At 35.0% G+C, this 15,901-nt stretch overlaps 1 protein-coding gene across 3 annotated transcripts in view; it reads right to left on the reverse strand.

The window, feature by feature from the left end:
* Positions 1 to 15,901, reverse strand: part of GDPD4 (glycerophosphodiester phosphodiesterase domain containing 4) — a 356,500-nt gene that overhangs the window by 53,961 nt on the left and 286,638 nt on the right. For all 3 annotated transcript variants that reach the window (XM_086933889.1, XM_086933891.1, XM_086933888.1), the window contains exon 10: positions 6,350 to 6,500. In XM_086933889.1, coding sequence (XP_086790015.1) covers positions 6,350 to 6,500 — 151 coding nt within the window. The remainder of the gene's footprint in view (positions 1 to 6,349; positions 6,501 to 15,901) is intronic.

Genomic DNA, 15,901 nt, shown 5'->3' on the forward strand with positions numbered 1-15,901 from the left:
CTAAAACTCACTCACAGACTCGGAGCGCTTGTGGGAATAAAACCCGCCTTCTTAGGGAGATTCAAGACTTCCAGAAAAAGATGCATTTTGTCATCCATTACAGAAGAGTCTCCCCCTGCAGAAGATGACCCTTCTGTTTGAAAGACACTTGGTCAAAACCATGATCTCCCACGCACTCTCGAATGTCTCTTTTTCACGTTTCCCTTGCAGTAACCCAAATAATTCCTCAAGATGATTGTTGGTAACGCTAATCTTGTAAAGCGTCATGATACCCATGGGCTATGGCCGCGCTATATAAAATCACTAATTAAATATAAACAAAACGCCAAATTGGGCTTATGTTATTATCTACTCTGGAATTAAAACGATTACAATCCGGTTGTCAATACTGTTCTTTTTATCAATGCATTGGGCAGTACTTATAGGGGTTGCCATCTGGGTAGAATTTTACCAAGAGGGGCGGCGTTATCTGAAGCCCTGTAATAGTGAGAGAAGTGGGCAATAAACCAAAGTGTGCTTTTTCACATTAAATTATGAACTTAAATAGCGCAAACAAAAATAAATTACATTAAACCTATTTAATAGCTGTACAAACTATGCCTAAACAAAAAAAATAGTAATTTCACACACCTTCATACAAATGATTACCATTTTTTCTAAGAAATACGGCTACCAGTAGAACATATACTGTTCTGCATCTACTCAACTTTAATGGCACTTCCCAGTGTTAAAAGCTAAATGAATAATCATCACAATATAACACATGTCAGGGACTTTATGTTATTTGGGCAATTCTCCCTTCCTCGCCACTTTTAACTGACCCCACATAGTCCTAAATTCTAATCTGAGTTATAATAGTTGATAAATGTAATTCCGAAATATAGAGTAACAAAATCTCACATTGAAGAAATTAAGAACACTCTTTACTGGCATATAAAACTCTGTGCGGAATCTTAGGGCAGAACAACCCAGCCATTAACTAATGCAATGGATCAGGCAGCAGAAACATGGCATACCCACAGCTGGTAACACACTATAGCTATTAACCAGAGGTGCTCTATGCACTGAATACCATTAGAAACAAAAGAACAAATGAAATTAAACAAGCAGTGAGGGCAAATGACGAATTGGAAGAATGATCCATTGGTTGAAGAGGCAAGTTATCTTGTCGCCTTTGAATACCCGAGCTGAGCAGGTGGGGAAATAAAATTAGTGGCATCACACAGGTGATGCATGCAGAGATTGTGATGGGCAGTCTTAAGAACTCAGTGTTAGCCTTCACCCTCCCTTGGTGTAGCAGGAGGACATGCTTGTTTAGGAGGGAACAGACCATAAGAGTACAGGCTATACAGTAGTACTGGCAAGTTGATATCACGCTACCACGTTTTGCAATACGGTTATTGGGAAATTGCGATCACATACACGAAGATTCGCTCAAAGTAAGAACATGTGTTAGGTGCTCAGGGTAGTCAGAACAGTGGATATTTAAAAAATATGGGGGGAGAGCTGCACACAGGAATAATGTGACATTTTCATTCCTTCTTTTCCCTTATGATGCCGCCATATATCCTGACGCAGTCCTCCTCTGAAAATGAGCTCACCCACAGGTTTTAAAAAGAGGATGACCTAAACCCTGCAAAATTCAGCAAGATAAGCTCATCCAAACTCTGCAATCTCGAGTCCAGTTTTCATCAGACAAATCCATTATCTTATTCCTGCAGCAGGCGGTACAGTGGAACCAGCCAAGCAGCAGGCATCACATTAGTAAACAAGATGTGCGCATGCACTCATGAAAACGAAACTTAGCGTGGGGGCGGGACTTCCGTCTTGTGCGCGAATCAGCGCCCACGGAGTTCCTGGCCCGAGTAGCAGTGGTGACGCGGGGCTCCCATGCCCGAGGGAGAGCCCCGCGGAGGCTACAGAACACCGGATTGGCGGAGTGGGACTGTATTCGGGAGCGGGGGGGGCGCACGTGTGTGTGTGTATGTGTGCGATGGCGGGGGTGTCTCTGTATGCGTGCGTGTGTGTATGTGCGCTCATATGTGTGTCTCTGGTGGGGTAAGGGGGGCGTGTGTGTATGCAGTGTGTATGCGACGGCAGGGGTAGCTTCTCTGTATGTATGGGTGCTCGTGTGTGGGTGTGTGTGTGTGAGCGAGCGAGTGTCTGTCTGTCTGTGTGTGTATATGCACGCGCATGTATGGGAGGGAAGTGCGCTGCGTGGGACGGAACGTGCGCGTTCGCGCACCCAAATCCGGCTTTCAAGCTCGTAACACCCTCTTGTCCCTCATTCCCCCGAGACGGGCAGCTATAAGTCTCCAGCTGGACGCATCCTTCGGATGCTATTCCAGGTGAGACCTAAAAAGGATGTCAGAAAGTTCCAGAGACGTTCCAACCACGCTCATAAGGCCAAGCAGCAACACCACTTGTCAAATTTCTCATCTAAAAGTTTGTCATCGTCATTGTCAAGTGACAGGGAGGAAGATGGGTGTGTGATGTTAATGTTGACTGCTGGACGCGGTGCGCATGGAGGATTATCTTCTTGCAAGGAAGAATGCTGGTTGAAGCTAGGCCGACTAGTGAAAGTGCAAAATTAATTTGGACACTGTCCCAAAATCCTACTGAAAGTGAATGGATGCTCCATACCTTTTATCATAGACAGTGTCCCATTGATATACATATTCCCAACCGAAAAGTACAATGAACAGTCTCCAGTGCCCCGTTTAACCCCATTGAAAACCAAAGTGTATACGTGGGCTGCTTCAGTGCCATGGCAAACTCAAGATTCATTCATATTACCTGTGAAGCATAAAAAGACCAATGTACAAGCACCGATTATTGTCCTGCACAGCACTTAATCAAGTGAATGTTTAAACTGTTTCAGTACTGCTGCTGACATGGGCTGATTTCTGTACAGTGTAATATCAATGCCTATCATAAGATAGTGAATCAGTTTTCATCCTTGTTTCATGGACTAAGAAGACTTAAGACCATGAAAATGCAACTTCACATAAATAAGGACAATCATCCTGTTGCTCAATGACATTGACGAATTGCATTTCATTTGTAAGAGGCTCTTGAAAAAGAACTTGAGACACTATTACAGCATGACATAATTGAGCAATCCACTAGTCCAACGCCATGGGTATCACCCATAGTGTGAGTGTCAAAGAAGGTTAGTGGAGGAGCTGTGCGCTTCCACGTTGGTATGTGGTAAGCGCAGAAGGCAATGGAAAGAGAACAACATCCAGGTCTGCATATTGCTGACATGATTAAACAGCTGAATGGAGCTAAAGCCTTTTCCTGCCTTGATTTGAAAAAAGGGATTTACCAACTTGAACTGGAAGAAAATTGCAGGTACATTATGACCTTTTTGACTCATGTTGGTTTATTTAGATATAAAAGACTAAGTTTCAGAGGATCATCAGCTGTAGAACTCTTTCAGGATGTCATTTGTCACATAATACAGCCAGTCACAAATGATTTTAATTACAGTGATGGCATACTAGTTTTTGGGGACCACACAAAAGGAATATGATAAAGTCTTATACAAGTGTGTTGTGTACTTAACGATGCAAGTCTCACTTTAAAAGCAGCAAAGTGTGAGTTTCAAAAAACCAAACAAGTTCTTTGGTTGTATCATTTCTGATGGAGGAATGACCCTGGATCCAAATAAAGTACAAGCCTTGCAATCATACTTCGACCCCACAAGATGTAACTATGCTGTGATCCTTCCTTTGTATGGACAGTTAGTGTTCAAGGTATATACGTGACTTTGCCACTGTAAGTGTCCCATTGAGAGACTTAACAAAACGAAATATTCTATTTTCATGGTCACATGAATGTGAACAAAGCTTCAAGAAAATGAATCATGCAATTGAGAATACCACTAAATGGCATACCTTTATCCAAAATTACAGATGGAGGTTGTATTTGATGCAAGCCTAGTGGGGTTGGGTGCCATCCTTGCCCAGCACACTGGACATCCCAATGCACCGAGACACATTGCAGCTTATGCTAGCTGAAGTTATTCATCGACTAAACATGTCTATTCACAACGTTGCTGTGGTGTAGACTTGTGAGCATTTTCATGTACTCCTGTATGGAAAGCATTTCACAGTTGTCACCAACCACCAAGCATTGCTCACCATTTTCAGCAATTCTAAAGCCAAGATGCAACCTCGCCTTGAGAGGTGGAGGTTGCAACTGCAGAAGTATGATTATACGATTCTACATCGTCAAGGAAAAGATCAAAACCCTACTGACTACTTCTCGCGTGTACCAATACTATGTCATAGCACCACTTCTAAAGTGGCTAATGCTTATGTTAACTTAATCGTGAAATCCATTACCCCTGCTACCATATTGGTGGAGCACATCATTGCTTCCACGAGCACTGACAGAGATTTGCTCATACTCAAAGACATCATAACACATCCATTGCGGCGAAAACATATTCAACCTCTTCGTGATGACCCTGAATACTGAAAATAAAAAAATGTGTAGGAAGAACTTTTAGTTACCCCAGAAGGCATCATCTTATCTCTCTATGGTTAAGTATAGAGAAATGTATAAAATGTTATTAACGTTAAAAAATATTATGCTAAATATTAATGAAAATTAATTTTACACATTTATTTAAAAGTAGGACAAATTAAAAAAAAGACTACAGCATGATTATCCCAATTTTTTATTAAATATTTAATTAGTTTAAAATATTGTAATTATATTAAATACTTTTTTTAATGTTTGTTTTAAAAAATGCACCCAAATTTTTTTTTTTAATTAGTGCATTAAAAGTTGTCATGTATTGAATTAATTTTAAATAATTTAATTAAAAAAACACTTTACATTTATGTTTACATTCAAAAAGGTAAGTAAAATATTTTAAGAATTAAAATAATATTTATTTATAATTTAAATGTATTTTTAACGCTAAACTAAATTTATATATGCATAGTAAAATAGGCAAAATAAATTAATTTATTTTAGCATTTCCTTAGGGGTTTTATTTTAATCTCGCTCACCATTATTTTCTATGGGAGAGAACTCAAGACCTGGCTCTTCAACTGAAACCCGCAGCACAGCGCCTGTATACCCTCCGGGATGATAAGCAGTGCTTTACAAATACTACTTGACTGATTGATTGATTGCATGACCAGTGGTTGACCAGTGTGGTGCGGACTTACTCTAGCTCTGAGTTGGATTTATTTACAACTGCTTTGGTGCTTTTTTGGTTGAGGGCATTCTTTTGCGGGTGGGTGCCTGGCCCTCTCTAAACCTCTTACTAGCCCTCACTTAAATCGTTCTTACTCCTCTCTAAACTGGTCATAAATATTCCGCATATTCCAGCCACTCCCCCATCCCCCCACATTTTCTATTAAAATGTATACCTATATGTTCACTGTTGAGGTAATTTTGCAAAAGGACAAATTGCAGCATGCAGGATTTCTTTCAGGGGCATCAGTATAGTATGAGAAGGCCTTTGAGCACAGTGATGTGGAAAAGGACTAAAACATGCACTGTTCTTCTGAAGTCTGTATCAGGTAGGTAGGATGTCATACTTTTCAAGAGGGTGAGTTGGTACCATGCATTCTTGATTTTCTTGGCAATGTGCTCTATGTGTTTTTGTGTGGAGAGTCACCTGGTGAGTGAAGCTCTCTAAATTCATGCCAGCTAACCAATTTTGAATCTGTGGTTATCTGTTTCTGTAGACAAACTGGATGAATTCTGTCTTCTTTTAGGCTCAGTTTTAACAGGTGCTTCAAATCCGGATAAGAATTAGCTCGAGGCAGGTTTTGAGTCCTTGGGGAAAAGATCCTGGAAGTACTCCACAGGGGGGCAGTAGGTTTATGGCTTCTTGTGGTTTCCTTCTGGACAATGTGGTGGAGGTTTGTGATGAAGGCAGTGAACCAAATCAAGATTGTGTTAGAGAAACACATGTATTTTCAAGGATATGGATCACACTTTGGTCTCAAACTGTCTCAATGGCTGCTGAGAGGTCAAGCATGATCAGGAGACAGGGTCATTTTTTTCATTGATATGGAGGTCATTGTCAAAGGGAAGCTGTCTCTGCACTGTAGAGTGGTCTGAAGGAGTGCTGGAAGTCCTGTAGAAGGTTGTTGTTCTAATCCTGTATTTGGATCAAGGGTGCTTTTTCACCTGCTTTAAAGATGAAATGTGATAACATCGGACTCTGGACAATTTCATGCTATGTTCCACTATTGCTTTTGTTTTCAAAAGACACGGCCTGAGCAGAAACATATGCAAGTCCTCAATTTTCTGATGCTACTGGATCTACAATGGCAACTTGAGATAAAGTGCACTGATTTGATAAGCATCACAATCTTACCTTAATGAACCACTTCCCAGCATTCAAGCTCTTCAGTGCATCCCATGTAAACATAGCAGCATTTTCATTGGTTAGGTTTGGATAGACCTCGTGGACATTCGTTGTTCTCTTTAAAGTGCCGTCGTGCATTAAGAAAGGGATACCATCATAGCTTTAAAAATAGAATATAATGTTTAGAAACACTAATTTCAAATGACCAGAATATCTCTAATACACCCATGTTTTATAAAAAATCAAGATCAAATCAAGCAACGAGAAACATTCTCATGTAGGTCTTTGTTCAAGTTCAAAGCACTGTCACCCTGGGCACACAACAAACTACACCAGGAGATAAAAAGGTCACAGGAGCCACTTATCACAACAACAATCCATTTATGTTTGTTTATAATAATGAAAATAATAATTTATTTTTACATAGCACTTACTACTGTAGTTTTGAGATGTCAGTGGTATAAATAACAAATATTAATATTACTTAATTTATTGGTGATCAATTTCCGAAAACTCAGTATGATGAGCTGACCCTGCCACGTTTTGTATTTCTGACCCTCCTTGTCACACCAGATGTCAGCAGCAAGCACTCAGCTAATGAAATCATCTCTGGATCATTCATGGTTAAGGTGTTTTGTATAGCATCCAAACACCTTGTAATATGAAGGGTTGTGTCTGCACAAGAAGCTTGACGTCACGCAATGGTTAACTTAGCTTAGTTGATATCTATGTGCAAATGTGAAGACATACTGCATGTTCTAAGAGCCTCTTAAACATGATGCCTTTGCTAGCATACACACTGCCTAGGATTTTGTAATGAAGCCAAATATATTTCCCCAGTTTCTATCTATTTATTTTATTTAAGAGTTGTATATAGCACTGGCAAGAGCCGAGGACATCAAAGCGCTTTACATCAGTACAGGTTCAACAAATAATGTATGATCTGAAACAGCTGAGTCAAGTTTCCTTTCCCTAGTTAGATCACCACGTTTGGGACCATTTCGAGGAGGAAGAGAGCAGCCTGGTTTGACATGTTATGAACATATACATCACTGATGAAGACATTTTGGAAATCTGGAATACTGTACTGGTTCCAAAGGACAGGAGGAGAACACATTGACTAATAGCCATATCATTGAAGAATGGAAACGGTAGACAGTCAAAATATCGAGTTGTTAATGTCGAAGTACCATATTATCGAGTACTAAAAGTCGATGGTAAGAAATATCGACAACCAAAATATCGTTGTAGAAAATATCGATTTATGTGTGTGTCAATAATATCGAAGACATGAATTTCGAAATCAGTAATATCGAAGCTTAAAATATCGATATGCAAAAATATCGATATGTAAAAGTGATGTTTTAAAGTATGTAAAGTAATGATATAGTCAAATGTTGTCTATATATAAGGTAATTTATACATATAATTTCAATAATTTTAGTTATAAGTGTAGGAGCGGAATGTAGAGTTTATAGGGGATAAGGGTGGGTGGTGTTTTAAAAAAGTATAGTGTAATTATGTAATAATAAATTTCGAATTTTAAGTAAAATTTTACATTTTCGAAATTTGAATTAAATATTTGTAAAAGGCGAAATTTTATATAAATTTATGGAGTATTTTGAATTTCATTGTAGTTTGCTTTTGTGTATGTAGTAAAAAGAAAAATGTTGTAAATATATATTTATATTTAAATATTTACGAAATAATTGTATAATAATTTTAGGAGCGGGATGTAGAGTTTATAGGGGATAAGGGTGGGTAGTGTTTTAAAAAAGTATAGTGTAATTATACAATTAAAAATTTCGAATTTTCATGTAAATTACTAAATTTCGATAATTGAAATAAATATTTGAACTAGTCGAAATTTTATCGAAATTTAGGGAGTATATTAAAAAAAATTTAATTTTCTTTTGTGTATGTACTAAAAAGTATTCTAAATATAAAATAATTATTATATATTTTTTAAATATTTCTAATATAATTTTAGGAGCGGGATGTAGAGTTTATAGGGGATAAGGGTGGGTAGTGTATTAAAAATATAGTGCAATTATAGAAATTAAAATTTCGTATTTTCATTTAAATTTCGAAATTTCAAAATTTTATATAAATATTTGAACAAGTTGAAATTATATCGAATTTTATGGAGTATAGTACAACATTTTTTAGTTTGCTTTTGTGTATGTACTAAAAAGAATTGTAAATATAAAATTTTTATATATTTTTAATAAATATTTGTCTAATTATTTTAGGAGTGGGATGTAGAGTTTCAAGGGGATAAGGGTGGGTAGTGTATAAAAAAAGTATACTGTAATCATAGAAGAATAAATTTCGTTTTTTATTAAATTATTTCTACATTTCGAAATTTAAAATACATATTTGTTAAATGCGAAATTTCACACACAATTATGTTATATTTTTTTTATTTTGGGATTTTGTGTATGTAGTAAAAAGTATTATTAATATATATTTTCGTAGATATTTAAAAAAGAAATGTATTATAATTTGAGGAGCGGGATGTCGAGTTTATAGTGGATAAGGGTGGCTAGTGTTTTAAAAGGGAAATTTTTAGGGTTCTGGGTCAGTTTTTTGTTTGTGGGCAAAGGGGTATTTTTAGGGCTCAGGGGCAGTTTTTAGTTTGTGGGTAAAGGGGTTTTTTAGGGTTCAGGGTCAGTTTTTAGTTTGTGGGTAAAGGGCTATTTTTAGGTTTCAGGGTCAGTTTTTAGTTTGTGGGTAAAGGGGTATTTTTAGGTTTCAGGGTCAGTTTTTAGTTTGTGGGTAAAGGGGTTTTGTAAGGTTTCAGGGTCAGTTTTTAGTTTGTGGGTAAAGGGGTATTTTTAGGTTTCAGGGTCAGTTTTTAGTTTGTGGGTAAAGGGGTATTTTTTGGTTTCAGGGTCAGTTTTTAGTTTCTGGGTAAAGAGTTTTTTTAGGGTTCAGGGTCAGTTTTTAGTTTATGGGTAAAGGGGTATTTTCAGGTTTCAGGGTCAGTTTTTAGTTTTTGGGTGAAGGGGTATTTTGGTGTTCTGGGTCAGTTTTTAGTTATAGGGGTACAGGGGTACAGGGAAAAAATAAATTATGATTAAATTTAAATTAAATTAATTAAATGAAATTACATTAAATTATATTACATTAATTTTTCTTTTACATTTAATTTACGATAGTAATTTATTATGAATTAATGTCCTGCACTTACTCAAATTAATTGGTGATTGGAGTTGGAATAGTAAATTAAATAGGTTCTGTGTACTGCACTTACCCTAATTAAATGGTGATTGCAGTTGTAATTGTAAATTATTAAAGATTTTTGACAAGCAATTACCTAAAGTAAATGGTGATTGGAGTCGGAATATTCAAATTATTAATTCTGTGTCCTTCAAATATTGATATTATATGTATATGGGTGTATGAATAATAACAGTTATAGGTTCTGTGTATAGTATGTACTCTAATTACATGTGTTATATAGAAACAGATAGAACATTACAGTTATAATACATTTGCAAAAAGACATAACAATGATTTTGTAATAGGTATTAGAAAATAATGACACAATTTTTGTTGACAATAATTTTTTTTATTCAACAATTGAAAATTACGATCACATATACATTTTATCAAGCTATGTTTGGTATAAATATTAAAAAAAAGAAGGACAATGTTCTTTTAATAATCACATTTTTGAGTAGTTTTCTTGAAAAGTACTTTTAATTTGTAGAGAAAAAATGGTTAGTTAACATAATGCAATGTATGATATTATACATAAATAATAAAAATATTGTTTCTTAATAAAACATTAAACATGTGTAATGAAAAACATAAATCACAAAATTTCAATAAATATAGTGATATACAGATGATGATATTAACATATGAACACTTTGAAATGTATAATATAATATAAAGATCTTGATTAGAACATTTACATCATCATCAATGATTGTTTTAAGAATACAATATTGTTATGTATAATTATTATTATTAATAAGTACGTTTTAATAATAATAATTTTCACCTATTAGTCATATTGTAAACAAGTAAATCAGAAAAACAAATACAATATTACACATTTAGTTATATAATAATTTTAATAAATATTACATTAAATATTTCAACATTTTCATACTTAATGTGATAAATATTAAAATTATGTAAAATATAAATAATATACAGTAAAAAAGATTTTCATTTCACAATGTACTATACAATTTTTTGTACATTACACATAATTTCGAACATATATATAACAATAATGGACATTTATAGTAGTACTTTTCACAGTTACATATAATTCGGTTCTTTTATTTTGTAACCACTCTTTGTCTTTTTGCGTTATTTTGGGAAAGGGAAAGTCGCGGTTGGAAGCAGGTTCACGTTTGAGTAGGTACGATTCTACTTTTATCTTTTTAAAGTATTGTAACTAAAAATTAAAGGTAGTCCTTTGTTATTTTGGGGTTGGTAATTAAAGTATGACTATTTACATATAATGGAGTGGACTCAATACGTATTTCCGTTCACGAGTTTTTGGGCCATTTGAAATAGCTGGAGTTAATGAGTATGTGGTATGATTTAATTAAAATTTAAAATAATAGGAATGTTATGTTTATATATTATGGTATACTCGTTAGTGTTATGTCGGTGGGATTGTTTTGAAATATTTTGTCTCGTATTTTGAAACAGCTATTTCCGTTTCCGATTACTCTTTTTTTTTGGGAAAGGAAGTGTGTTTCAGTTGTTAGAACGGAGATGTATAACATTCTTCCTTTATATTTTGAGTTCTCTGAAATATTTATCACAGTTTAAGAGAACAGTCGTCATTTTCAATGGCATTTAAAGAGTCGTTTTATTTGGATGATGGATAGTTTTAGCACAGTTAATAGAAAAATAATTAATGATTTGTTGGATTAAGTCTTTGAGATTTACACATTGTATTGTCGGTAAAGGATTAATCTTTATGATGTTCTATTTAAAGGTAAGTTATTCATTTTTATTATTTTGTTTGGATCGAAACAGTATTTTAAAAAAAAAAATTGGATATAATGATATACTTATTTAGTCTTTTTATAATAGTGTAAAAAAATAAATTAGACTAAATAAATATAGATTTATTATATTAGAATATGTGTGTTATCAGATTAAGGATATTGTTTGATGTTTATCCATTGATTTACTTATTGCAATTAGTTCAATGTTTTGGCTATCATTTTTAGATATTCCAGTCCTCTTGTTGTAGGATATAGTTGGACTTGCTGTTGAAGATATAGATACATTTGAGCAGTTTGTCTAGAGATTTTTGGTTTTAGTTGTATGACAGATTGCTCCATACGTAGTTCCTGAAAGCTTTGCTCTTTTTGTATAGCTGTGACTAGCTTGTGTAATGTGGGTGTTGTATGTCCAGTAGAAGAGAGGAAGGCATTGTGCCAACCTTCAACAGCATTGTTCGTTTTTGCCTCTTGGTTCAGCGTTGGTAGATATACATTCCACCAGGGAATTAAAAATTTAGGCTGGCGTCTGTGGCCTGACCTATGTAGTCTTCCTACCCAGTTGTCCTCAAAGTAATCTAAAAGTGGGGCGAGTCTTTGCTCATTTTGGGTGTAGAAAGGACTTTCAATTAATAGATTGTAATGTTCTGCCACATCAGTTACTGGTACATATGCCAGAGCAATGAGATGTTTGATTTGGTATGCAAAAGTTATATTTGTTGCATACTCAACACTAAGGGCAGATTTTTGTAAATGTCTCCAGAGACATTGATTGAAATGAAAATAACATCCTTGAATGGATGTGTGTGGGTAACTTTTCAAAATAGAATTAATCATAGCTTGTTCGAAGTCTATGATGATTTTCATTGGGAAGTAGTCAGAAGTTTGTTCTTTTATTTTTTGCAAAATTTCTGAGTAAGTTGTGGCTTGTTTGTTCGGTAATAAACAGTATATGAAGGGGATACAGGTATTATGATATTGCCCATGAATTGTGTATAATTGGTAGAAAGGTTTTGGGCATATAGAAAAAGTTCCATCCATCATCCAAGTAGCACTTTCTGTTAATTTTTTTATATTGTTATTAGTTGCAAACATGATTATTCTTTTTTCCTTGCTATGATTATCATAAAAAATAAATGGCTCATCATTATGAGTGATTACAAGCTCAGGCGGAATTATGACTTCCTCAAAAGTTCTAGGAGTTGGTATATTGGGTCTACTTGCTTTCTTTGTCCTTGCTATTGTTCTTTTAATGGAAGCAATAGATGGTAGCTGACCTCTTGCTTCTCTGGGAACTTTAGGTAGTAATTCTTTCAGAATTACGTTGGTAGGTAGTTCTGATCTGGTACTTAATTCTTTGATATTCTCGAGAGTGGATCTCACTTCAATTTCCGAGATGTTTGGTGGGTGATTATGTTCAGTGGTATTAATAACACTAGTTTCCCTTGTTGTAGCACGGCCATAGCATTTATTGGAGTAATATTTCGTACACTTCCAATTCACTTTAAGGTCTTTTTGTTTCTCCTGAGCATAAATGTAGCCCATATAGCATAACAAAAATTTGCCTTTCTGAGATGTAATAAATCTTGCATCATCAGTCATTCTTGAGTTCTGGTATCTAGAAAAGTTAATATACAAATATTAACAAATTGTGAAATGTATAAAAGATTTTAAATAAAGCAAGTACTCTTCTAGTAATTTACTTACCAGCAGTAATGTTCTATGAATCGAAAGTAGGTGCTTGTTCAGTCCGATGTTGTGGTCCTATTGCCACGGTCTGTTGAAAAAAAATTAAGTATGTTATAGGAAAAGTTACAATTTTTATTTTGGTTACATTTTTGGTAGTTTATAACGTCTCTAAAAATACTTTAGTTTATTTGGATTTTAAAAGAGACATTTCCAAGATAATACTAACAGAAGCATAAAAAGAGTCATTTTTTGTTCGAGTATATGCTATAGAGTTTATAAAGACTTGTTATGTTTTATTTCTGAACTTACCAAGAGAATTAGAGTAGTAGCAGAATGTTTGTTGTTTGATGTGAATTATCTGTTTTCTGTAGCTTTGAGGTCTGTTTAGAGAGAAAGTTTATGAACATTACCAATGCGTTTATATGTTCCATAAACAATACACACTTGTTATAAAGCATTGTTACTTATTTGCTGAAAAGAACATGGGATGACACATGTATTATGATTTAAAGCAAAAGAAACATATTTAAGAACAGGAATAAATAATTTTTTACACAGCATTGTAACGTTTTTCCCCCAAAACATTCTGGCTTCACAATATGTATTAAGAGTTACAGGCTAAGAAACAAAGTAGAGAGTTTGAAATTAGGACACTAATTGTCAAATAACGTTAAGTAAATACAAAAAATATGTAGATACCTTTTTTAAATTTAAAGTGTCCTGTATCTTGAAGTTGAAGTATAACTTGATTTGTTTGTAGAGTCTGTTTAAAGGTAAAGTACATAAAGAAAGAACAATTTAGGTTACAAATCTTGGTCTATAAGTAATAGTAAAAAAACATTAGAATTTATTAACAGAGCTATATGATTACTTACTTGTAGTTTCTGGACGAATTTTCTTGCACAGAAGAATATAGATGGTGCTCCCAAAATTGGCAGTATGTGGTCACGAAGAATATTCCCTGCAAGTTTTATGGCTGTTTGTGACTGGTTTATATAGTCTATGTGTAATTAAGTTTGCTATCTGATTGGTCAGATATGTAAAGACAAGTTACTATTGGTTAGTTTGAATTTTTTTTAACTTAAACATTTAAGATATATCTTCTTATATTGTTTATCTAGAGGAACTGAAATGATATATTTATGTAATAAAAAACTCTTGTAATAAATATAGAATATGTACAATGAGTACTAAGTATAAAAAAAGTATGTTTACAAAGAGTTTATATCCAAATATCGTTAGTGCGCGAAAACACAATTTTTTTCAGTAAATGTTACTTAATAATTTGAAAATAAATTAGTGAAGTCTTTTAAATCGTGTGTATTACTAAGAGAATAGATTTATTGGTGTTATATATTAAAAATTGAGTATTATTTTGCTATCGATATTTTTATATAGACGAAAATAGTGCTATCGAAATTTTAGTATTCGATATTATTGTAGTGTGCTATATGTAGTATTGAGTGTCGATATTATGGTAGTCGAAAATAATGTTAACGATATTTGTGTAGACGATATTTTTGTGCATCGATATAGTTTGATCGATATTTTAGTCGTTTTCATGTTAAGTATAGGGTGTCGATATTAGTGATATCGATGTTTGAGACTCGATGTTATAGTAGGTCGATTTTTGTGAAATCGAAATTCTGTCAGTGATTCAATGGAAACAACTGAGATGAACACATCAAAGTTTACCACTGTATCAATAACAATGATTGCCAACCTATTAGCTATAAAAGGCTGCATCACAGGACATCTGTGAGACTTCCAATCAGAGTAGTGCATACTCCTGTTGGGCCTGAGCACTATCGTCCCTCTGCCATACTGGCTTTTGTAAAGACAGCAAGGGTTCACGGCAATGCTTCACAGGGACGTAATACACATTGTATTGTCTGCACTTGCATGTTAATGATTGTTTATTATTTGATTTTTAACTATGGGATATCACAAAGGCTGTTATAATAGATATGTTATTCGATGAGTTACTGAATAAGAATATGGTTGTTCTCACTTGCCTGAATTTTCTTTTTTTTGTTGGAGTTTTATATAGTACAAACGGGACCCATAGGTATCAGAGCGCTTTACATGAGCACCAGTTGCATTACAGAGGGACACGTTCAGGCACTGAGAGATTACGTGATTTGCCCAGAATCACAGGATGTTGAGCGTCCCTTGCCGAGACTCGAACCCGGTTCCCCAGCTACGAGGTCAACCGCTCTAACCATTAGGCTACATGTTCTTCCCAATGCACTCTGAGTTAGATGTTGCTACCTGAGCATTCTTGGCCAAGACACCTCTAGGCAGCTTATGCTATCTAAATGTTCTCCTAGTGGAATTGACTAAGATTCAATTTGTAGCAGGTCATTCATTTATCCTGGACATTTTTCATGGAACAGGCTGATTTGATCTAGACTCTAGGTGCAAACAAGGAACAATACTCAGAGAAAGCATCTTGAACAGCTTATGCAGTAACAATACCTGCTCCCTGAAAACATTAACCAGTACACTGTCAACAAAGTGGTTTCGGGCAAATAATGACTTTCTGTTTTGCCCTGTTTATTTTAGAACATTCTATCCTCAGTGGGTGAAATGTTCTAATAGCATTATTGCCCTTCTACCTTGGGCAATACAAGTTGTTAAATCAATCAATTAGGTGCTTGTATAGCGCGGTTACTCACCCCAGTTGGGGTGGGGGTGGGGGAGGGGGCTGGTACGTCTGTGTGTGGAGGTTCAGTCAAAGAGCCAGGTCTCGAGGTCCTTCCTGAACTATGTCAACGGCGCAGCATGCCTGAGGTGGAGGGGCAGGGTGTTCCAGGTCTTGGTGGCGAGGTAGGAAAAATATCTTCCTCCGGTTCTGGTCTTGTGGATCCGTGGAAGGGCCAGAGGCCAGGGC

The sequence above is a fragment of the Lissotriton vulgaris genome, chromosome 8 (assembly GCF_964263255.1).
Source record: "Lissotriton vulgaris chromosome 8, aLisVul1.2, whole genome shotgun sequence".
Classification (NCBI taxonomy): Eukaryota; Metazoa; Chordata; class Amphibia; order Caudata; family Salamandridae; genus Lissotriton; species Lissotriton vulgaris.